The 24,256-nt window shown below is 36.4% G+C and overlaps 1 protein-coding gene across 2 annotated transcripts in view; it reads left to right on the top strand.

Moving 5' to 3' along the window:
- INO80 (INO80 complex ATPase subunit) overlaps positions 1 to 24,256 on the top strand; it is a 91,996-nt gene that overhangs the window by 19,154 nt on the left and 48,586 nt on the right. For both annotated transcript variants that reach the window (XM_052646168.1, XM_052646167.1), the window contains exons 12-23: positions 79 to 159; positions 1,012 to 1,107; positions 6,566 to 6,625; positions 7,039 to 7,181; positions 8,725 to 8,809; positions 9,689 to 9,806; positions 10,725 to 10,810; positions 13,699 to 13,866; positions 14,084 to 14,217; positions 14,639 to 14,706; positions 15,440 to 15,533; positions 16,294 to 16,465. In XM_052646168.1, coding sequence (XP_052502128.1) covers positions 79 to 159; positions 1,012 to 1,107; positions 6,566 to 6,625; positions 7,039 to 7,181; positions 8,725 to 8,809; positions 9,689 to 9,806; positions 10,725 to 10,810; positions 13,699 to 13,866; positions 14,084 to 14,217; positions 14,639 to 14,706; positions 15,440 to 15,533; positions 16,294 to 16,465 — 1,305 coding nt within the window. The remainder of the gene's footprint in view (positions 1 to 78; positions 160 to 1,011; positions 1,108 to 6,565; positions 6,626 to 7,038; positions 7,182 to 8,724; positions 8,810 to 9,688; positions 9,807 to 10,724; positions 10,811 to 13,698; positions 13,867 to 14,083; positions 14,218 to 14,638; positions 14,707 to 15,439; positions 15,534 to 16,293; positions 16,466 to 24,256) is intronic.

The raw sequence follows: 24,256 nt of genomic DNA, 5'->3' as shown, positions 1-24,256 counted from the left end.
GAACAGGTCTGACACTTTGGGTAGTTCTTTTTGGCAGTAATGAAGCGTGAGAAAAAACTCTGTTATTTTTTTTTCCAGGGTATTAATGGCATTCTTGCAGATGAAATGGGCCTTGGTAAGACAGTACAGAGCATTGCCCTCCTGGCCCATCTGGCTGAGGTGGGTAGATGCATGCAGTCTTTTCATCTTCCTCTCTCTCAATCCTAGGGTTGTTTTCTACTGAGCCATTATCAAGCACTATGCTAGATTCTGTAGCATACCATGACATTAGGTCTTGGTCCTTGTCTTGAAAGCCTTTACAAGGTGACACAGTGTGGTGAAACTTTCTAGTTTTCAAGAATGTTAGGACAGGTTTTGAGCATACATGTTTTCACTCCCCATCCCCTGCTTTTGTTGAGAACCACCAGTGTAGTGGCAAAAACACTGCAGTTAGTTAGAAGACCTGGTTTCACATCTCAGCTGTATGCGTACTAGCAGTGTTAATTTGGACAGTTATCTCTTTTGACCTGACTTCCCTTTAACTCTCTGAGGTTTAGTTTCTACTTCTGCAAAGTGGGGCTCATACCTACCTTACAGGAATTTTGTAAGAATTAAATGAGAAAAAATGTGTGAAGTCATTTTGAAAAAAGCAAAACGCTCTATTCCAATTAAATAATAGTAATATTATTGTGATCATCTAGTATAAGGAAAAGCAACACATACAAGTCAGTATATCATAAATGCTTTGTGAATGATACAGATTAGGACCTGTAAGAGGTGGGAGTGGGAGTAATTGCTTGATATTTTTTTCTTAAGATGTTACTAGCAACTTCCTTGTTTGTGTTACTGTAACATAGAATATTATTTGTCTTAACATATGATATTATTATTGAGTGTACAGGTATGAGAAATGGGAACCATTTCTTTTGTTACAGTACATTGCCTATTAAACTATTTTTGTTGTTAATTATAATTTTGAGTTAAATCTCTTCAGTTTTTCTGCAGTTGGCTGATGCAGATTTTCTGTTTCAGAGAGAGAACATTTGGGGACCTTTTTTAATAATTTCGCCTGCATCCACACTTAACAATTGGCACCAGGAGTTTACTAGATTTGTTCCTAAATTTAAGGTAAAAATCAATAATAATTCTCTTTTTAAAGTAAACATTCTGACTCCATTTTTGCTGCCTTCCTTAATTGCTTATAATAGCTTTTAATTCTTGTATTTTTTTCAAATAACCTTGCATACACTTCCTATTGAAGTTACTGATGGGAACGATAAGAGAGCATGTTGGATCCTTCTGTTTTGTGAGAAAGCCGAAGTCCAGTTTGAGTGATTTTGCTGTATTGGCCACATGAATTGTAGCTCCCAGTTGTACTGCCATAATAGAAAGTATCTATGTTGCTGACTTAATGTAGGTTTTGATAAATCATAGTCAGTTTTCTTGACACTCCAAAGCCACCTCTTTGGTCTTGGTCCAGGTTATAATGCCCTAAGGTAACAATGTGAAAATTGATTTTAACTAATGTAGAGGAAAATAATTGAGATTGACATAGGAAGTGATCAGCAAGGAAGTATGTTACATCAAATATGGACAAGATTTAAATAGGAGTTTAATTATGCAAAGCTGTTGGGATGTAAGAAAGAATGGATAGGATTTATTATCTTATTTGCAAGTAAAAAGAAGGAAATGTTAAATACTGTCTCTAAAGGAATATAATGATAATGAAGTTGCATGTTAAGAAGGATTTTATGGAGATTATGTATCAAGAGATATTGACATGATCTCTGATCTTGGGTCTCCATAATAAACAGGTTCCACACATTTTAAGAGCATGGGAGGTGTTTTTCTGGCTTATGCTTCGTAAGGAATAGGGACATTTCTGAGATATTCCACTTTGGGGCACTTTTGTGTCTGTGGCTCCACCTTTGTAGCTGAATTAATAGACCTAAGAACTGTTTACAAGGCACATTATCTATATGGCTTTTAGCTTGGCCAGCCCATTCTAAGGAGGTGAGGTCATTCTAAGGCAATTTGTTGAGTATTATAGAGTTTTTTCGCATTGAATATGGAGTGCCTCATCTTTTTTTCTGCTCTTTTGTTGTTACATGGTAAACAATGAGGAGATCAAGAAGTTAAGTCTTAAAATTTTCTTAGAAACCACCTTCAATATTTCCTTCACAGGCCAATAGATGGCAATGTAGTACTCCTTAACGTCATTGGTACCTCTCCTTTGACTTTATACCAGTGCCTGAAACTGAGTTTTCCCTTGTATGTTGAGCTTCCTTTTGAAGCTCTAGTTTAGGGGTCAGTAAAATAGGACTTCTGGGCCAGCTGAAAGTGTGCAGTTGAGTAGTATTAAGTACATTTGTTGTGATTAATCACTGCTGTCTGACTGCAGAATTTTATCATCCCAAACAGAAATCTCTTTCCCTATTTCCCTTTCCCTCTGGCCCCTGTCTACCACAAATTGTCCTCATGTCTCTGTGGATTTGCTTATTCTGAATATTTGGTATACCTGGAATGTGACCTTTCATGTGGCTTCTTTTCACTTAGCAGTTTTTTCAAGGTGTTTGTCATGTTGTGCACTTCATTCCTTTTTCTGATTGAATAATATTCAGTCATAACATATATTATAGTGAGTATAATATTATAGTGAATTTCTGGGTATACTGTATTTTGTTTATCCATTCATCTGTCGATGGATATTTTGATTGTTTCTTCTTTTTGGCTATTGTTAATAATACTGCTGTAAACATTCATGTACAGGTTTCTATTTGAATACTTGTCCTCTTTTCAGTTCTTTTGGATATAACCTAGGGGTGGAAATGCTATCACTTTTTATTTAATTTATTGAGGAATTCACCTCCTATTCTTTGGTACAGCTTATGAGCTAAGAATAGGTTTGGTTTTTTTTTTACTTTTTAAAATTGTTGCTTATAAAAGAATAATATTTCATTGCAAATGAAATATGAAATTTAAGTACACATATATTGTTTGATATATATATATTACATAAATATTAAATTTTATTATTTGTGGCAGCATTAACATCACAACAGCAGAGTTGAGTAGTTGTGGCAGAGACTGGCATACAAAGCTAAAATTACTATCTGGCTATTTATAGAAAAAGTTTGATGACATTTGGTCTATTAATTCATTGTTTCTATTGCCATTATTCCTTCAAATTGTCAGATATGTGTTCACTTCCCTGCAGCACATAGTCAGAAGTAGACATTACTCAAGTTTAAGGTCTGGTTACATTCAAAAGATACTTAGATCTATTATGATAACATCTAAAAGTTCATTTTATTTGGCAACTGTCTGAGTAACACTGGTTTTATGGTTCTAGTATGATTAGTGCCTATGACCTCCCTCCTTTTCCTCATGAAATAGGTTTACATTGTTTCTCTTGACTAATGTACCACTTTTCATTCCTAAAATTGAGTATTCAATGTGTTTTCTATTTCATTTATTTCTACTCTTTTTTTATTCTTTTCCTACTTTTTTGGGTAAACGTCTTTATCTTTCTGTCATTTTGAGATGGAGCTTAAATGGTTTCTTTTCAGCTTTTTCTAATGTTTATTCAAGGGTATTGTTTTCTTAGCATGACCATAGCCATCCAAAGGTTTGAGGTGTCACATTTTTATTATCTTAACATTCAAAATACTTTCCAGTTTCTACTTCAAGTTCTTATTTGATTCATGGGTTACTTAAAAGTGTTTTTCTTATTTTCTAAACAAAGGATGATTTTCTAGATATCTTTTTGTTATTTATAGGTTAAATCCACTGATAAGAAAATATGCTTCTTATTATTAATTTAATCCTTCAAAATTTGTTGAGCTTTGCTTTTATGGCTCAGCACATGGGCAGTTTTTATAAGTGGTCCTATGTGTGTGTGGAAATAGTTTTTCTGCACTTGTTAAGTACATTTTTGTGTATATGTTGATTAGGTCAAGTTTGTTAACTTGTTCTTTACTGTTACATCTTTACTGATTTTTTTTTTTTTTTTTGGTCTGCCTGTCCTATTACTGACTGAAAGAAGTGTGTTAATATTGACAACAGTTACGGATTTATGCATTTTTGTTTTCTTGTTTATTTTTACTTTAAGGCAATGAGATGTACACAGATTTACAATTTTATCTTCCTGGTGAATGAACTTTTTATTAATACGAAATTCTTTCTTTAAGAAGGAAAATCTTAAAATCTATTTTCTTTGATATTCACTAACCAAACACTTTTGGTTAGTGTTTGCCTGCTCTCTTTTTTCTTTTAACTATTCTGTATCTTTATATTTAACATGTATTTCTTTTATTTGGAATATCTGTGCTTACTTTTAATGTAATTATTGATATGCTACATTTAAATCTGTTGCCTCTTTGCTTTCTTCTTTTACCTGTTTAACTTTTCTTTTTTCCCTTTGAGTCCTTTTGAATCGATTCGATTTTACCCTTATTTTTTTTTCTTTTATTTATTTTTAAAAAAATATTATTTATTGGGACTTCTCTAGTGGTCCACTGGTTGAGAATCTGCCTGATAATGCAGGGGGCATGGGTTCAATCCTTGATCTAGGAAGATTCCACATTCTGCAGGGCACCTGAGCCCTGAGTAGCCCATGAATCACCACTAGAGAAAGCCCATCTGTGGTAAGGAAGACCCTGCACAGCCAAAAATAAAATAAATAATATTTATTTTAAAATAAAGTATTAGTATTTATATGGCTGCATTGAGTCTTAGTTGCAGACCGAGGGATCTTTGTTGGATCATGCAGGATCTTTTGTTGTGGCACATGGACCCTCTAGCTGTGGTCTGCAGGCTCAGTAGTTGTGGAGCACAGGCTTCTTGGCTTCACAGTGTGTGGGGTCTTAGTTTCCCAGCCAGGGACTGACCCAAGTTCCCTGCATTGCAAGGTGGATTCTTAGCTACTGGACTACTGGGGAAGTAGTAGTATTTCTTACCCCTTTTAAACTTGCTAATTATATATTCATTCTGTTACTCAGTAGATTCCCAGGAAAATACAACATGCATGCTTAACTTTCTCAAAAAAAATACAAGTTAATACTGTTAATACTTTTCAGATAATAGAAAGACCTTAGTATAGTACTGTAACTACACTCCCCTTCTCTAGACTTAACACAGTTGTTTTTGTATATATTTTATATTTTAAACCCCAGAAGACATTTTACTATTATTTGTACTTTTGAAATTATTTAGATTTATTCATATTATTCACATTCATTTCTCATTGATCTTCATCCCTTCTTGCATATTTGTGCTTCCATCTCTGAGATATTTCAGAAGAACAAAACATATCAAGCTATGGATTCAAGAAGCACTTTGAATCCCGTAACAATAAAAAGAATGAGAGTTACATCTAGGTACATTTCAGAATTGCGGAATTTTGCATTCTTTTGTTTCTCCATGCTTTGGTCTGGATGTTTCCTTCTGACCTCTCTTGTAGTTCACTAATTTTCTCTTCAACTGATTCAGTCTATTGAACTCATCATTTAATTCTTAATTCTAGTTATTTTTTCAGTTCTAGAAATTGCCTTTGGTTCTTTTGTAATTTCTAGTATAACACTGAAGTTCTGAATCTCCTCTTTTAATTCTGTGAACAAACAAGCATTTGTTTAAAAGTTTGTTTCTAAAATTTTTGTTTTGGTTTTGTTTTAATGCCAGATGTATAGGAAAAATTCTGGAGATAATTGTGGGCTCTGAATGTTAATTTCTTCTTCCAGAGAGAGGATTAATGTGTGTTTGGGGTTTTGTTGTGGATTTTTTTGCCTACAGTAATTTTTTTCTGGGACAGTAATAATCCAAAGCCCCATTAATCTAAGTCAGGAGTTGGGATGAATTGAAGCTAGATTTCAGAATCTGATAAAACAAGTGTATGTATAGTTTACCTTTACTACCAGTGTGTATGTATCTCTTCATTCCCAACTTAAGGCCAGGGAGGTAAACTACAGTTTTTTGTTTGTGGGTCCTGTGTCCTTTTAAAAAAAGAAAAGCAACTTCTCAGTTTCATAGTGTCTCAACTAGAACTTTTGGGAAGGATCAGCACTCTCTAGGGGAACATGTACAATGCTAGGCTTTCCTGTCTTTTCTAGATCTAAACTATAATTCTTCACTGCCCAGGTAGCTCTCTGTTGCCTTTTCAAACAGTTGTTTTGCATCTGTGTTTTAACTGGGTCATTAGAAAGAGTGCTAGTCCAGCTCCTAGTGCAGTAATGATAGAAGAGGAATTCCTATACTCATTCTGTTAAGGTTTTTAAAAAAGCCTTTCTGAATAATGTATTGGTGATGATGAAAGTGAAAGTGTTAGTCACTCAATCATGTCCAACTTTTTGCGACCTCATGGACTGTAGGCCCCCCAGCCTCCTCTGTCCATGAAATTCTCCAGGCAAGAATACTGGAGAGGGTAGCCGTTCTCTTCTCCAGGGGATCCTCCGGACCCAGAGATTGAACCTAGGTCTCCTGAATTACCGTCAGATTCTTTACCATCTGAGCCACCAGAAAATCCTATATTTACGATGATACTTTTAAGATTATCAGTAGAAACTAATATACATATTGGTCCTTTTTCCAGGTGCTACCATATTGGGGAAATCCTCATGACAGAAAAGTCATCAGGAGGTTTTGGAGTCAGGTAACTTTCAGCTTACTGTAAGCATATACACACACACATATACATATTCACACATATATGCATTCATTATTTCTCCAGTTGATTTGAATAATTTCTCTTACATAAAATCTTACATGTTTCTATGCAGATGTAATTTTTTTTCTTTTACAATGTTTTTCCTGTTATAGACAGTCAGTCAGGATTAAGAACTTTTCTCTTTAATAAGCTGATGACTACTTTTTAACAAGGTTTGTGATTAAGGTGACTACTTTAAAAACAATTACACTTTAATTCACTACACATCTCCTACATGAGAAACATATCTTTAAGGCTATCTTAAACTTCTTGGCCTTAGGAAATACAGTCCATTCCTCATTGTCTTATTATGAATTGTTTAGGTTTCTCTTTTCACCCTTGCCCTCTTATATTTACAGAAGACCCTCTACACTCAGGATGCCCCCTTCCATGTGGTTATCACCAGTTACCAGCTGGTGGTACAGGATGTAAAGTATTTCCAGCGAGTCAAGTGGCAGTACATGGTATTGGATGAGGCTCAGGCACTCAAGAGTAGCTCCAGGTAATGCAAGTAGTAGAAATAAAGTCTGTGGACTGAGGACGTACGGATACATAGATACGTGTATGACACACACACTCAAGAATGAAGGTCAGAGAGAATTCAAAACGTGGTATCTGCGTAAACCATGTATCTGACCAGAAGGCATAAATTCTTTTTTTGCATTTTCATGGAATATAAATATTAATGTTTAGAGTGTGAGGATTTTTCTCAGCTTCTTCCTCCTCACTCAATAATTATGGCATTTTAACTGATTTTCATTCTTGAGGGAAATTTTCTGTGGAGGAAGGGGTAGCTGCCCTTTGCTTGAGGGATTACTTTACAGATCTTGGTAGGAAGCAGAATGTTAAATTCTGTGGATTATAGCTTCTACTATTTTATGCAGGTTATCCTAGTCCCTGGATGGTTATTAGACTCCCAAGAATCCTTTAATTGGAAGTTACATGTTTAAAATGTTCTAATACCTTCAAGCTCCCAAACTGAATAGTAAATGAGTGCTTGGCTGTGAAGTGTTATTCAGTGGTATTAGACCTTGAGTTTGATGGATTTTATTAACTCTTGGTGAATTCATAGGACTTTCTTAGAAGTCCATGTTAACTGGCAGAATAGTATTTTCCATGGACCTTTCCATTCTCTGAAGAGCATAATTTCCTGTTTCACTCTTTTGAAGTAGGGCATGCTTGTGGCCAGGAGCAGTAGATTCATTCACTTTGTATTTTCTTCTCACACCCTTTCTCATTTTCCATTGTTCCCTCCAAACTCACACTAGAAGCATATAGAATAATAATTTTAAAACTTTCCACTATGCATTTTCAGTCGCTTAGTTGTGTCTGACTCTTTGCAACCCCATGAATTGTAGCCCACCAGGCTCGTTTGTCCATGGGATTTCCCAGGCAAGAATACAGAAATGGGTTGCCATTTCCTCCTCTAGGGGATCTTCCCAACCCAGGGATTGAACCTGTGACTCCTGGGTCTCCTCCATTGGCAGGCAGATTCTTTACCACTAGTGCCACCAGTTATATGGTTTGTATCAACAAAACTGACTAAAGATAGTGAAGGACTTTATCAAGCCAGAACGGATCCTACTCTGCCTTTTTGGGCTTCCCTGCTGGCTCAGATCATAAAGAATCTGCCTACAATGTAGAAGACCTGGGTTCGATCCCTGGGTTGGGAAGATCCCCTGGAGAAGAGAATGCCTACTCACTCCAGTATTCTTGCCTGGAGAATTCCATGGACAGAGGAGCTTGCCAGGCTATAGTCCATGGGGTTGCAAACAGTTGAACAATTAACACTTTCACTGCCTATTTGAGGACGTTTTAAAACTTTAATACCTTAATATCATGTTTTCAGTATAGAGAAGTCAATTCCTTTGAAATTTCCTATCCTCAGCTTTGTTGAATGATATTTTTCAGTTGTGCTTATTGTAGATTGCTTGATTCTGAATGTTTGTTATTTTTTGAAAAGCATTTCTAGAAATAAGGGTTCTCAGTAAGGCGAATAAAGATTTACTGCTAACTTGGAATTTATTGCTCATTTTATTGAACAGTGTTCGTTGGAAGATACTCTTGCAGTTTCAGTGTCGGAATCGGCTTTTGCTAACTGGGACCCCCATTCAGAACACCATGGCAGAGGTAGGCACAAGTAACAGATTGGAATTCTTTACCTAGGCCCACCCAGAGTGTTACAGCTGTATACAACTTATAATTCCCCATGTAAAAGGAAGAATTTGCCCTATGTGGTGTTTTGTGGGGAGGTGCAGAGGAGGCATCATTCCTATTTTCTTATCCTCTGACACAAGGCAAGTAAATTTCTTTATTCTTTGGTACTTAAATAATGATCACATTAAGAATGCTACTCATCTGATGCAGAGATATTTTTATACTAGGATGAAAAGGTAATATTCTTTAACACTGAGAGGAGCTAAAATTCTTTCTTATCATCTAAAATAGGAATCAGAAAACTTTCTATAAAGAATCTGATAGTAAATATTTAGACTTTATGGGCCATATAGTCACTGCACAGCTAGTCAACCTTCCATTGTAATGTGAAAGCAGTCATAGATGATATATAAAAGAATAGGTATGACTATGTTCCACTATAAAGTTTGATTTATAAAAGTAGATGGCAGACCAGACTTGGCACTAGAAGTCATAATTTACTGATCCCTGATCTAGAGTTATTATTAGCAAGTTTTGCTACCTCATACTGTGTTCAGTTGTGGATGGATCTTTGTATAAATTTGAAAACTGTCTCACTGCAAAATCTGAGCAGGACTTTGAGACTTTGAGTGTAAAATTAATTGAAAAATACCACAATTTGCTACAGTGCCTTGTTAAAGTTGGTTGATGAGACGTGTGCTTATACACTCTCACTTAGTCACACATATGCATGCGCCTAGACACAGGTAAACAAATCTGGAAGTTCACTTTTCTCTCTCTCTGAACTCATTATGTCTTCACATCCTGTCATTTCATTGCTCTGTAGCTATTTCACTTTTCATTTGTTTCCAGCTCTGGGCTCTGTTGCATTTCATTATGCCAACATTATTTGATTCACACGAGGAATTTAATGAATGGTTTTCCAAGGACATTGAGAGCCATGCCGAAAACAAATCTGCCATAGATGAGAGTGAGTACTTTTATGAACTTTCATTCTTATTAGTGTAGCCAACACGTAATTGTATCTTTTCTTCTGTGTAAAGAATTTTCTTCTAGTATGCATAAGAGGATCTGAGACAAAAGTTTTTTCTCTTTTAAAATAAAATTTTTTTCTTTTTTATGTGCTTTGTGTGTGTCTAAGAGTGAAAAAAGGACTTATCAAGTGATGCTGCTGTAGTGTTGACTATTTACTCAAGGCAGAACAGGCAAAGTTCACATTTTGGCTTACAAAATCCTCATTTTCCACATAGATTCTGAAAAACTTTATATTCTTTGTGAAATGGGGTAAGACTTTTTGCGTGTAATAAAAACAAAATATTAGAAGGGTAATTTTTGGTATTTTTCTTTACATATTAGGATTTATTTCTTTTTTGAACATTTTTGAATTTTTATTATAAATTTTTTTGTTTCTTGACTAGTATCTTTTAAGAGAGTTATGGAGTATTTATTACAGAATGTGAAGTGATATCTACCATTAGAAAAGTCCTTAAGTAATTTCTTATACTACATGTTGTTAATATGCCGACACACTTTGAAAAATGATTTTGGGGCAACACTGGGAGTCCCATATAGCTTGCATTAAACCTGTTTGAGAACCCTATTATTGATAAAATGTTCTTGAAACATTCTGAAGGTGAATTCTGATAAAAATAAAGTCATCCTTATTGGTCTGAGTAAATGATAGCAAAACGCATTTGCCCAATTGACTATAGGAAGATGCTGTGGAAAGTTCAGATCCTTGGCTTCCTACCTGGGAAAAATTGTTTCAGTCTTGTAAATAAATCATTATGCCAGAGGTATTTAGTGAGAGATGATCATGATATTTCTTTTGTTTGTGTTAAACTGATATAATGTATTATTTGTCTGGGGGGGTCTCCTGCCATTTCAGATCAACTCTCTCGCTTACACATGATATTAAAGCCATTTATGCTGAGGAGAATCAAGAAAGATGTGGAAAATGAATTGTCTGACAAGGTAAGAAAGTCAGTCTTGTGAGTTTAGGGCTTGATAAACACCAACTTAAAATTCCAGGGTTAAAAATTTCCTTGGTAAATGTTAAGTTGAAATGTAATTAGTTTGAGAGAAAACCTTTAAACTTGGGAGGGTCAACATAGACTTAAGATGAGTCAAATAATCAAGGCAAGTATAGTTTTTTCTTTTTTGTTTTATACTTTTTATTATGGAGAATTTGAAATATTATAAAAGAAAGAATAGTATAATGAATCCTCCATATAGCCTAAATGATCAACCTATGACCATTCTTCACCCCTTTAGATTATTTTGAAGCAGATCTTGAATGTCTTTTGTTTCATTTATAAATATTTTCATATGTATCTCTGAAAGATTTGGTGTTTTTTAAGATATATAATCACATATCATTATCATCTCTACAAAAAAAAAAGAAGTTACTTCATTGCAGTATCACATACCCAGTCAGTGCTTAGATATCCCCAGTTGTCTTTGTGTATGCTTCTTTCTTTCTTCCTTTCTCTTTTAAAGTGTTCACTTTTTGAGGTCAGGATCCAAACAAGGTTCATATGCAGTGTTTGGGTGATATGTCCCTTAGATATCTTTTAGTCCCACCCTTCTTTTTTCCCTTTTGCAATTCTTTGTTGAGGAAACTGGGTGGTTTGTCCAGAGTTTTCCACATATCAAATTTTGCTCAATGCATCATTGTGGTGGTCTCTGACATGTTCCTCTGTCTCCTGTATTTCTGCAGACTGAGAGGTAGGTTTAGAAGTTTACTGTGCTTTGGGTTGTATTACTTTTTCTCATAAAGTGTATAATTATGCTTCATAAATACCTTTTTTGAATTTTTACCCGACCTCTGTAATTTTCTGTTATTGCTTGTGAATCCTCCCAATATTCTCCTTTCGTCTTTTTTTTGCCTCCCAGTTCTTAACTCCTTTGGAGTATTTCCTGCCTCACATAGATTACACCTGTTTCTCACAGTTCTCCTGTCTATATGAAAGGCATCTTTCGAGGTTCTTGATAATGTCAGGTGGTTCTCACTGTCACTGCCAGAGGCTGGATCATTTTGAAATTTAGTAACTCTCATAGGATTGTGGTGGTGACATACACCTTCAAAGAGAGGGAAAGAAGTGTACCTTTGTTTTATTCCTTAAAAAAAAAAACTTTATGGCTGTTTTGTGAAACTGGTTGATTTTGCCTAAATAGAAGTATCACACAGATGTACGTGATAGAAAATACTTCACTAAATAAAATAGATCTTTGAGGCTTTTATATCAGAAACAGCTTAAAAACAATAGCAGCATCATAATGTCTCTTATTTAGTGGTTATTAGTGAGGTGATGGAGAAGGCAGTGGCACCCCATTCTAGTACTCTTGCCTGGAAAATCCCATGGACAGAGGAGCCTGGTAGGCTGCAGTCCATGGGGTCGCTAAGAGTCGGACACGCCTGAGCGACTTCACTTTCACTTTTCACTTTCATGCGTTGGAGAAGGAAACGGCAACCCACTCCAGTGTTCTTGCCTGGAGAATCCCAGGGACTGGGGAGCCTGGTGGGCTGCCGTCTATGGGGTTGCACAGTGTCAGACACAACTGAAGCGACTTAGCAGCAGCAGCGAGGTGATCAGAAGATGTGTGGTTGTTAACTGCTGCGTGTATTATAAATTTCTTAAACATCAGCAGTGTTTCTAATCTGTGAATTAAATGATATATATGTTATTGAACTATTACTGTCTGCAAGCAACTGATATGTAGAGAGATTCAGACTTCCCAGGGAGATGAATATATAAATAGTTGGTACTGTATCATAGGATATATAGTGATGATCTATGTGAAGTATAATGGGAACACAGAAAGGGGATAGTTCTGTTAGGGAAGGTTAGAGAAGGTATCAAAGCAGAGGTGACATGTGAGCTAGATCTGGAATAATGAGTTGGCTTTTACCAGGAAATATGGTGGGAAATGGGTGCTAAGCAACAAGAATGAACAAAGGTAGGTCAGTATTCAAATAGGCAGCGTGTGTGGCAAACATTATTCAGACTGTTGTTGCTGAGAAATACAGGAGAACATCATGAGATTGGGACAGTACGTTAAGTTAGACTATGGGAGGCCTCTGCCTACAGGAGAATTTGTAATATTTTACCATAGGCAGTAACTTACATTGAAGGTTTTCCAGCACTTGGGTACTTTAGAAGATTTGCATGGAAGGTTTCTTGGAACCAGGAGAAATTGGGGCAGGAAGCTCCTGTAGTAATAGCAGTCTAAGTTAGATATGGTGAGATTCTGTGGTATGTCAGGGTGGTTAGAGAAAAATTTCCAGGTTGAGTTGAGGAACTTAGAAAATGATAGAACATGGAGTATGAAAGAGAAGAGATCGGAGCTGACTTTTTGACTTTTTGAAGTTTCTTTTTGGGCAACTTAGTAAATGACAATGCTGTTAATCAAGTAAATTGTGAAAGAGAAATTTTTTTCTGATACATCAGAAATGTAATTGCTACAGACTGTTTGAGTGATACTATTTTAGTAGGTAGTTGGAAATATAGGGCTTAGGGATGTTTGGAAATATATTTTTGCAAGTTACTGTGATTGATGGTAGTTGGTGCTATTAGAAATGGAAGAAATTGCCCATGGAAAGCATGTAGAGTGAGTGACAAGGGAAGAGGATCAAGAAAAGCTCATATTTTGGATAGTTAGCCACATCATAGGTTTATAGAGATCCTGAGTTTCTTGAATTAGCCATATCACAAGTTTATAGAGATACTGAGTTTCTTGAGATATGTATACTGTTTTCTTTCCAATCATAATCTGCCTTGCATGAGTATCCAACTTTATGGTAATACTGAGCTTTCTTACAAACTGGTTTTCAGAATATAAATGTCCTTATTCATTTTTAGATTGAGATTCTAATGTATTGCCAACTGACCAGCCGACAGAAACTGCTGTATCAGGCACTAAAGAACAAAATTTCCATTGAAGATTTATTACAGTCTTCTATGGGCTCTACCCAGCAAGCACAGACAACCACCAGCAGCCTCATGAATCTGGTCATGCAGTTTAGGAAGGTAAGAGCTTAGGTCAGCCGCCCTAGAGTCTTTATTAACCCACTTCAAGGAAGAGGCTCTATCTAGCCTTGATGCCAAATAAACAAAGGTTGTTAAAGAATGAAAATGGGAATATATATATTCATAAAGGTAAACCTGCAGGGTTTAGGATTCCCCCATTGCTTCATAGTGATGTCTGCACAGGACACTATTGTCTTATCATTTCCCTTTCTCTCAGGTATGTAATCACCCAGAATTATTTGAACGACAAGAAACTTGGTCTCCATTTCATATTTCCCTAAAGCCATACCAGATTTCAAAGTTTATCTACCGTCATGGACAGATCAGGGTCTTCAACCATTCACGAGACAGGTGAGCACATATTAATTAATATCTGTTTGCTCTAAGAGTGCTTTTGTAATTTGGGGTTTTGTGGCTTAGTAGATAAACCTAATTGAGAATGAGTTCCACAACAGCGAAGTATTTAAGCAATGGGTGGACAACTGTTTGTTGAGGGATCATGTGATAGGGTTTGTGTACTATCAAGAGTTTAACTGGATGACCTGAAAGGCCCTAATTACTTGCAGTTCCCTTTCTGAATGAGGAATGTTCACCTGTGTGCAAAGATGTACTTTTTATCATTTTATATGGTATCATTTTTGCCTGGCAACAAAATTCTCAAAGGTAGAAACAGTTTTAAACCTTCAAAGATTCTTTTAGTTTGGAGCCTCCAGTTTAACTTCCTGATATTTATATTTGGGTTTGGATTTATTTTATTTTACTTACTTTACAGGTGGTTAAGGGTTCTTCTTTCTCCATTTGCACCAGACTATATCCAGCAGTCTCTCTTTCACAGAAAAGGTAGGTGTTTTGGTCTTTGAGAAGGAAAGTATGCCAAGGATTTATCAGGATGTTCTTTGTTTTGCTGAGTTGGAACTAATAGTGGCTTTGCCTGAACGCTAGGCTTTTGTTTATAGTCTTGATAAGATTTAAGTAAGTTAGTTGTCTTTTATCTGTAGATGCTAGTAGGCTTTGTGGTTATAACAGAAAAAAAGTATTAAAAATTTTTTTTAATTTCTATCCGTTTCAGTTGACCTTCCATCTTTATTTTATATCTGTCTCTTTAAAATTTCTTACACCTTTGAATAAAGGTGTGATAGAGACAGTGCAGGCTCTTGTTAGTTTGATTCTTTAGGTCCCCTCTGCTTAGTCTAAGGAAAGGACGCTGCTCAACTTTGACCATTGTCCAAAGTATTGAGGCAGAAGTTCAGAATTCTTCACCTCTGTGCTTTGCTTTGCTTTTCCTTCTCCTGGCACAATAAAAAGAGGAAGGCAGTTAGCCAAGGGTCCGAAACCCCAGAAGTAACTGATGAGCCAGCTCCACTCTGGCCCATATGTGTCATATCTCATGTGTCTGCCTCTTTCACTTGTGATTGTGGTACAAAAATATGACACTGTCTTCTGTCAAAGTGGCTGTATTGGAACCTTTAGAATAGTTTTAAATTCTTAAGTCAAATCCAGCAGTTCAGCAGGCTTTAATTGAGTGTTGTCTCTTGTTTTCTCTTGGGTTTCACTTTGTTCTTTGATATTCCAGGTGTTAATGAAGAAAGCTGTTTCTCTTTCCTTCGCTTTATTGATGTATCTCCAGCTGAAATGGCAAACCTCATGCTTCAGGGACTTTTAGCCAGGTGAGAAGTTTGTTCATTGTTTAATGAGAGAACAGTTCAGAATAAATAGGGGCAAATGTTGAATTCTGTGAAATTAAATATTTAGTATTATATGATCTTACAGAGCCTCTCATTCTTTTTGTATTAAGAATTAAAGCTTTGTAAGGAAATCATAGCTTTCTTTTGAAAATTTAATAATTGTACAATGCTTCATGCTGTACCTTAAATAAAAACTTTAGGTTCTTCTCCCAAATGCTACCAGAAGGTCTTCAAGTCTTAATTTCTAGGTGGAAATTTGTTTTATTTGTTTCTTCAGGGCAAATGATGGCTGATGATTCCTTTACTTAGTAGGGATTGTAGCATAACCTGCCTTATGTATTCTGGGAAACTTAGTTCTCTGTTCTTATTCTTTGGAATAATGGCTTTTACTTAATTTACTGCTTTGTATTATATTTGTATAAAAAATAATGACCTCATTAGGAGAGGCTTATCTCCTTTATAAGAAAGAGGATGTTTTTATGAGAGGTTTTGCGATGAGTTGAATATTGCTTAACACTAAGAGGAGCTTTACAGAGGATTTTCATAGTAGCAAACCCAATTCATGCCAAAGATAGAATTTATAGAACAAAAGTATGAAGCGACTTTGTTTGGAAGAACTGTCTAAAATGCCCAAGATTGACAGAAGAGACAGTTAATGAGAGACAAGGTTCCTCGCTGCTATGAACTACCCTCAAACCTCCATGGAGCACTGAATAAGCATGTCTGCTGTGGTTTGTTTCAGATGGTTAGCTCTTTTCCTGTCTCTGAAAGCCTCCTACAGGCTCCATCAGCTGCGCTCCTGGGGAGAGCCGGAAGGGGAGAGCCAGGAGAAATATATGAGAAACAAGGATTTCCTTCTTGGGGTTAATTTTCCACTCTCCTTTCCCAACCTTTCCAGCTGCCCTTTGTTAAAGGTAAGCAATTATTTCAGCATCAGTTATCTGTGTAGTACTCCCTTCCCTTTTCTTTCAATCAATAAAAGTAATAAAGTAAAAGATGACCTGAGGCAGTCAAAAAAAGTTCCCATAGGAGTGAGAGCAGTGTATTGTTGCAATTTATTACATATAACTTAATAGACATTTTATGTGTGTATACAGTATATGTGCATTTATATTTTAATATATATGTTATATATAACTTCACTGGGAAGTACACATATTTTAAAGTACACATTTAAAATATGTGAATTTACACTTGTGTATGCATTTGTGTAACAACTACCTAGATTAAGGTATAGAATATTTCCAGCACCCAGAAGTCTTTCTCATACTTCTTCCCATTTGAAACCTCAAATTCAGAACAGACCACCAAAAAAAAGATACTCTTTTTTAATGCTGTGAAGTGGTCCATTGCCTGTTTCTAATCACAGTTTATTAGTCTAATGTTGGTGGATATTTAGGTTGGTTCCAGTTTGGGGCTATTATGAATAAAAGTGCTGTACATATTCATGTACATGTCTTTTGATAAATGCAAGCACTAATTTCTTTGGCGTTTATATCCAGGAGTGGGATTGCTGTATCATCACACACATGTATGTTTAGATTTAGTACCCATTGCCAATGAGGGTGAAAGAGGAAAGTGGAAAAACTGGCTTAAAACTCGACATTCAAAAAACTCGGATCATGGCCTCCATCATTTCGTGGCAAATAAGTGGAAGCGGTGACAAATTTTATTTTCTTAGGCTCCAAAATCACTGCGGATGATGATTGCAGCCATGAAATTAAAACACTTAATCCTTGGAAAGAAAGCCGTGACAAACCTAGACAGTGTATTAAAAAGCCAAGATGTCACTTTGCTGGCAGAGGTTCTTATAGTCAAAGGTCTGGTTTTTTCAGAAGTCTTGTGAGAGTTGGACCATAAAGAAGGCTGAGCGCCAAAGAATTGATGCTTTTGAAATATGGTCCTGGAGAAGATTCTTGAATCCCTTGGATTGCAAGATATCAAACCAGTTGTTCCTAAAGGAAATCAACTCTGAATATTCATTGGAAGGACTGATATTGAAGCTGAAGCTCCAGTTTTTGACCACCTGATGCAAAGAGCTGATTCATTGGAAGAGACCCTGAAGCTGGGAAAGATTGAAGGCAAAAGGAGAAGAGGGTGGCAGAGGATGAGATGGATGGATAGCATCACCGACTCAGTGGACATGAATTTGAGCAAACTCAAGGAGATAGTGAAGGACAGGGAAGCTGGGCGTACTGAAGTCCATGGGGTTGCAAAGAGCCAGACACGACTTAGTGACTGAACAACAACCCATTGCCAAATATTTTTCCAAAATGGTATTACAAAGTTAAACTCCCACCAACAGTGTGAGAGATTTACTGTTCATCTTCCTTGTCTACTCCTGGTACTGTCAGTTCATTTTTTGAATTTGTGATTTTCAGTTTCATCTCCATGGAAAATAATGATGTTGAACATTTTTTCATATAATTGTTCACCTTTATATAGTAGGTAAGGGGGAAAGTGATAGGTGATAGGTGCAGGTTCAGATCATGTGGGACTTTATGTGTTTTATTCTGAATGAAATGGATAACGCTGGAGAATTTTGAGAAGCGATATGTATGTTTATATTTTATAGTTCTTTAACTAGATTAAAAGTTTAAAAGGTGTAAATTTTCTTTGTATCCTCTAGAAAATGTAAGGGGTCCTCAGTCACACTGGTGACTGCTATAGAATGTAGGATGTTCTTTGGCTGCATCTGGTATTTGACCCCTGTCCACCGAAGAACCCATGTGGTTTCTTTTTCTTCTCTTTCCCGTTTCTTTCTCAAGTGTTGCTCCATGTACTTTTATGGACTCTGAAGATAAGATCAGTAATGCAGAAGGAGAATAGAATTGGGTTCCAATTCTGTTTGGAATAATATAGTCAGTGGTGGCGAGGTGACTTCCTTCTAGTAAATACTGCTATGTTTAGTAGACAGTTGCTTAACCTCTCTCTTATAGTCTGATTTCCTTACATTTGATACTGTGTATTGCTAAAGATACAGATTTTTTTTTACTAGTTTTATTTTTGGTACAGAAAGCACTATTGCCCCTTGGAGTTTGTTGTGCCCTATTACATCAATGCTTCAATCTTACCTAACACTGAAAGAGATGAATCAGTTATCTGTATTCTTCTGCTTTCTGAAAATAGAGTAGTGTGTTCAGAGCACCTGTTCCGTGCTGTCCTTCAGTCAGTGAATTTCTTGAGAAATTTAGATGTGGGCAGCATGCTTTATGTGAAATTGGTTTTTCCGAAGTTAGATTCACTTCCATTTCTTCTTCTTTACTTTTATTTCATGTTGTAAGCAGACGTTTGCTTTTGTAGTAGCTTAGCATGTAGAACTGAGTTACTGAGCCACAGGTAGCTGAAAGCTAATCGTGGACGTGTAGAGATGCTGTTCTGCTTTGGCTCTCATCCTTATCTCCAACATATATATGTTGAAATATCAACCAGGCAGTGTACCTTGCCAGAGTTGGTTGATACATCTTTTCTAAGAAATACTTGCTTTCAGTTAAGTAGAATGATCTTTACATGATATCTAGCCTTAAAGGTTAGACTGTGTTCTGATTGAAGAATTATTTTGTTGAAGCTCTATGTGTAACAATTAATAAAGCCCATTATAACTGTGGCTTTTTCAGTCTGGCCATGACTCACAAGAATATTTTATACTACCTGTAGTTATGTAAGAATCAAGACTAGGTGAATAGAATCACCATGTAGAAAGATTCTGGATCATTTTGTGTAATAGTAAGGAAAGAAACTGACATTTTGGGACTAAGGAAGGGTCTTACTTTCTGAATGTGAAAGAGACCATCAGAAATTACTCAGAGAGCAGTATGCATATTTCATTGCAGAGTTACTCTGACATGTAGTTTATGATCAACTACTACTGATGACTGTCTTAGTATATTTGGCATATACCTGTTATATTCCTCCTATTCAAAAATCATATAAATAAAGATAAGTAATTTTGAAAAAAAGAAAACCTAATTCAAACCTGAGCAGATAGTTTATTATGGAAAATCTCCCCCAAGAGTGGCTTTGCTAGAACATGCCTCTCAACACTGTCATGCTGCTTCTCACACTGATTTCTCCAAAGCAAGTTTTTCTTATTCAAGAAATATTTTTTCAGAGAACATGACATTGCCTGTTTTGCAAGAAGAGTAGAGAAGGAAATTTTGAATACTTGATTCTTTAAAACAGATTTCCAAAGTTTATTAGTTAAGAGTATAGAGTAAAAGCTAAAACTTAAGATGCATGATATTTTAGTGTACATACATATATGAAAAACACACTTCCTCTAATCCTGCCAATTTACAGTTTTTTACAAAAAAATGAGTCTTTTGGGGGTGGGGGGAAGGTGACTTGTCAAGTTTGGACAACAGTGGTGAGACTTAAGTCTAATAATTGTCTTGATAATGTTTGGATTTGTTGATAGGATTTAAATGCAAGGTCTTGGGTTCTTTTCATTTATTTGCGGCTGCATCAGGTCTTAGTTGTCATATGTGGGATCTATCGTTATGGTGCATGGACTTCTCTCTAGTTGTGGCACGAGGGCTTAGTTGCCCCACAGCGTGTGGGATCTTAGTTCCCCGACCAGGGATCAAGCCTGTGTCCCCTACATTGAAAGGTGGATTCTTCACTACCACCAGGGAAGTCCCTTGTCTTGAATTCTTTTTGTTTGTCGTTTGTGTGTGATAAATTCATCATGTATGTGCTTTGTGCCTTTTCCTGACGTGACTTGTTTGTTGTCATTGAGATCTACGAAAAAATTCTGGCATTATTAATACAATTTACAGATCCCCTGAAAGAGCCCTTTGCTTATACAGGGATGCTACTACTGTGGGGTCAGAGAGAAAATTTTTATTTTCACAGGAAGCAAATTTATAACTGTGCTTGCTAGTTTCAGCCTATGTCCTGAAAATATGACTTGAAAGGTATTTGCTGTCATTCCTATGATGAATTAGAACTTCAGGAAGGACAAGAAAAGTCTTGAAAGATTAGAAAAAGACTGGCATATAATTGTGGGTCGTTAAAGCTTGAGAGGGCAGGAAGTAGCCTAGTCAATGATTAGAGAGTTAAAATTTTTTTCCAGTGATATTAATTAATAACCATTTGAATTCATGAACCTAAGAAGTAGCTAAGTAGATCCTGAAAATATGACTGTTTGCTTTCCATTAGTAGATAACAGGCCCAGGTGATTAGAAAAACAGGAAGAAATAATGGGTATAATATATTAAAAACTTTAGCCTTTCTCTTGTTGCCTTGGCTATCCTAGAGATATTAACATACATATAGGAAAATGCACAAGTCGTGTGACGTTGTCTTGTCTGCTCATTCTAGTCCTTCTATGTGATAGTGTCTCACTGTGGCTTTAAATTACATTTCTCTTGTGAATAATGATATTGAATACCTTTTCTGATGCTCATTGGCCATTTGGATAACCTCCTTTGTGAAATGCTTCTTCAAGACACTTGCTTATTTTTCTTTGTTCTACCTATTACTTTTTCACTCTCAGTACTGTCTTCTGTTGAATTGTTAGCGTTTTTTGTATCTTGTGAAAGAAATCTTTGTCTTTATCGAGGTCGTGAAGATTATTCTGTTTTTCTCCAAAAATTTTTTTGATTTACCATTCAAATCTACAAGAAACTGGGTTTTTAGTGTATGTTATGGGTTGTCATTTCTTTACTTATAGATATCCATATCCATTTGACCCAACTTCTTTTGTTGAAAAGACCATCCTTGTTGCACTACAGCTTCCCTTTTGTCAAACAGATGGCTGTATATGTGTAGGCCTGTTTCTCATCATGTTCTGTTCTATTAGTCCATTAGTCTATCCTTGACCAGTACCGGTTATTAATAATTCTTGCTCCATGATAAGACTTGAAACTGGTAGCACAGGTCCTCTGTCTTTGTTTTTCTTCAGTATTGCCTTTACTGTTATTGGCCCTTTGCATTTTCATGTAAATTTAGAATCAGCTCATCTGTCTTAGTTTAAACTCCTGGCAGCAATACCACTAGCCTCATGTGTCTTGATTATGCCCCCCTGTTATTAAAACATTTTTATCCAGTACCTGTGTATTATTTCATTTAAAATGATACACAAATAACATATTAATATTATTTACATTGTGAAGCTTGCTGTAATTTCTCTGGAGACCACTGACCTAAACAGCAAAAGATGCCTAATTGAGTAAGAAATGTTAATAGAGGAGAGAACTGTTTACAGGAGAAAGGACTTCTTTTTTTGTTTTCCACACACTCTTTACCCTTTCTCTCCTGCTGTTTTTCACTTGCTTGATCCCAAGGGCCAATGAGATTGAGCATTCGAATGGGTCCATTATTTGTATGTGTATCAGAAGAGCTTGTTGATTGAAAGAATCTCCAGGGGTGGAATGTGATCTTGGCTTAAGGTTGGGTTTTTCTAATGCTCCTTCAGAGTAGCCTTTCCCCAATGGCAGGCTACTCCTACAAAGAGAAGGTACTATAATTAATGTGGTTTTTGAACCTGTCACGCATCACTGCCTATTGTGGGCGAGGTGTGTTAACAATCATAGTCTCTATTTTCTAGTTTGAAAAATCATTCATGCATATAGTAAAAAGACATGCACAAAATTAAAAGGACTCAAGATCAGCGTTGAAGACATAATTACACTGCCAAAATAACAGTAGATGACTAGTGGTAAAGTTCAGGATGGAAGATCACTTTAGGTTAAAACGGACAAAAAAAACTCTTATGGAAATGGTATTGTTTAAAATTGGATCTTGAGTGGTAGGGACCTGGATAGGAGGAAGAATATTCCAAGTTAAAGATTTGAGCCAAAATAAAGAGCAGTGGTGAGAAAAAAGGCTGGATAAGTAAGTCACCTTTCTTCCAAAGGAATCTTTGAATGCCAGTCTATTGGGATGTAGATGTTAAACCAGGAGTTTCAACCTTTTTTGACTCACCTTCTCCAGCAGATGCTACAGTTGTAATCCTGGGGGGATAAAGTTTTGGTGGCTACTATCAAGCTTTGGGAGGGAATAATCTGGTAGTTGGTTTTAGGAAGGCTGTTAAATCATTCGTCATTACAGCTCATCAGTGGAGATCTCTGCCACTGGTATTTGATGACTAATCTTAAGATTATGACAACAGGAAAGATTGGACATGGGGATCTGTGATGAGGAGAGTATTAAACTAAAGTTCCAGGTGAACACTGAAGAGTGAGATTAGGAGCTCTTTGATATTATGAGTACAGGTAGAATAGAGAAGGCCCAGGTGGCAGGGATTTACAAGGAGAGAGATTCTGGTTAGGAAGTGGGTAATGAAGTATGACAATTAAAAAGAATAGGAAGACCTTTCAGGAGAGACTGTTGGGTTAAAGCTGAGGTTTGTAAGAGAAAGGAGACTCAGATTTGAAGATGAAAAAGGAAGAAGGCAGTTAAAAGGGAAATCAAACATACAAGAAAGATGATTGATAAAGGATGCAAAAGTGATTAACTTTCCTTTTTACATGGTAGAGAACCAGTGTTCAGGTAGGTGCTCTTTAATTAATAGAAAGCTACTTCTCAAACACAAAGAATATTTTACAAGATTCAGAAAGACTGAAACCAAGCTGAACATTTTTTTAAAAAATGCTATTAAATAATTCTGCCATTTTTGGTGGACTTCCCTATTGGTCCAGTGGTTATGAGTCCGTCTTCCAATGGAGGAGTGAATCCCTGGTTGCAGAACTATGATCCACATGCCAAGTGGTGTAGCCAAAAGGAAAAAAACAGCTCAGTTCTGTCTTTTTTTTTTTTTTTTTCTTTAATTTATTTGACTGTGCCAGGTCATAGTTGCAGCACTCGGGATCTTTGATCTTTGTTGCAGGTGTGGGATCCTTAGTTGCAGCATGTGAACTTTTTGCTGTGGCATGTGGGATCAAGTTCCTGACCAGAGATTGAACTCGGGCCCCCTGCATTGGGAGCTCAGAGTCTTAGCCACTGGACCACAAGGATGTTTTTTTCCCCCTTTGGAATTTTGTATGTTTTCTTATCTGAGAGAATATCCTCCAACTTAAAATTAGAAGTATAATCTTCCTCTCTATTTAAAATAAAATTTTCTGAAGGGTTCTAACTTCCCTTGGATGTTGGGAAATACAGGTGGCATTGGTAACTTGTTTGGTCATGCACTGAGTTTATTGCACATTGGTTATTTTTGCCATGCATTTGAGCTGAGATCTAGAGGCATTTCTTGGGAATAAGAAATATACCAGCAGCTGCTGCTGTTGCTGCTAAGTCGTTTCAGTTGTGTCCAACTCTGTGTGACCCCATAGATGGCAGCCCACCAGGCTCCCTCGTCCCTGGGATTCTCCAGGCAAGAATACTGGAGTGGGTTGCCATTTCCTTCTCCAATGCATGAAAGTGAAAAGTGAAAGTGAAGTCACTCAGTCGTGTCCAACTCTTATCGACCCCATGGACTGGAGCCTTGGGGTTTTCCAGGCAAGAGTACTGGAGTAGGGTACCATTGCCTTCTCCATATACCAGCAGAAAGAAGCTAGTTTTTAGACATCTCAAAGAGTAATTATAAAAAGGGTATCAATTGTGGATATTACCCCTGTAGTATTAATAGTTATCTATACCTATAAAACAAATTACCCAAAAATGTAGCAGCATAAAACAGTGAACATTTTTAATATCTCATAGTTTCTGTTGGTCATAAACTTGGGAGCAGCTTAGGTAGGTGGTTCCAACTCAGAAAATCT

The sequence above is a fragment of the Budorcas taxicolor genome, chromosome 10 (assembly GCF_023091745.1).
Source record: "Budorcas taxicolor isolate Tak-1 chromosome 10, Takin1.1, whole genome shotgun sequence".
Classification (NCBI taxonomy): Eukaryota; Metazoa; Chordata; class Mammalia; order Artiodactyla; family Bovidae; genus Budorcas; species Budorcas taxicolor.
The sequence above is the reverse complement of the archived record's forward strand: the minus strand, read 5'-3'. Positions and strand labels throughout refer to the sequence as shown.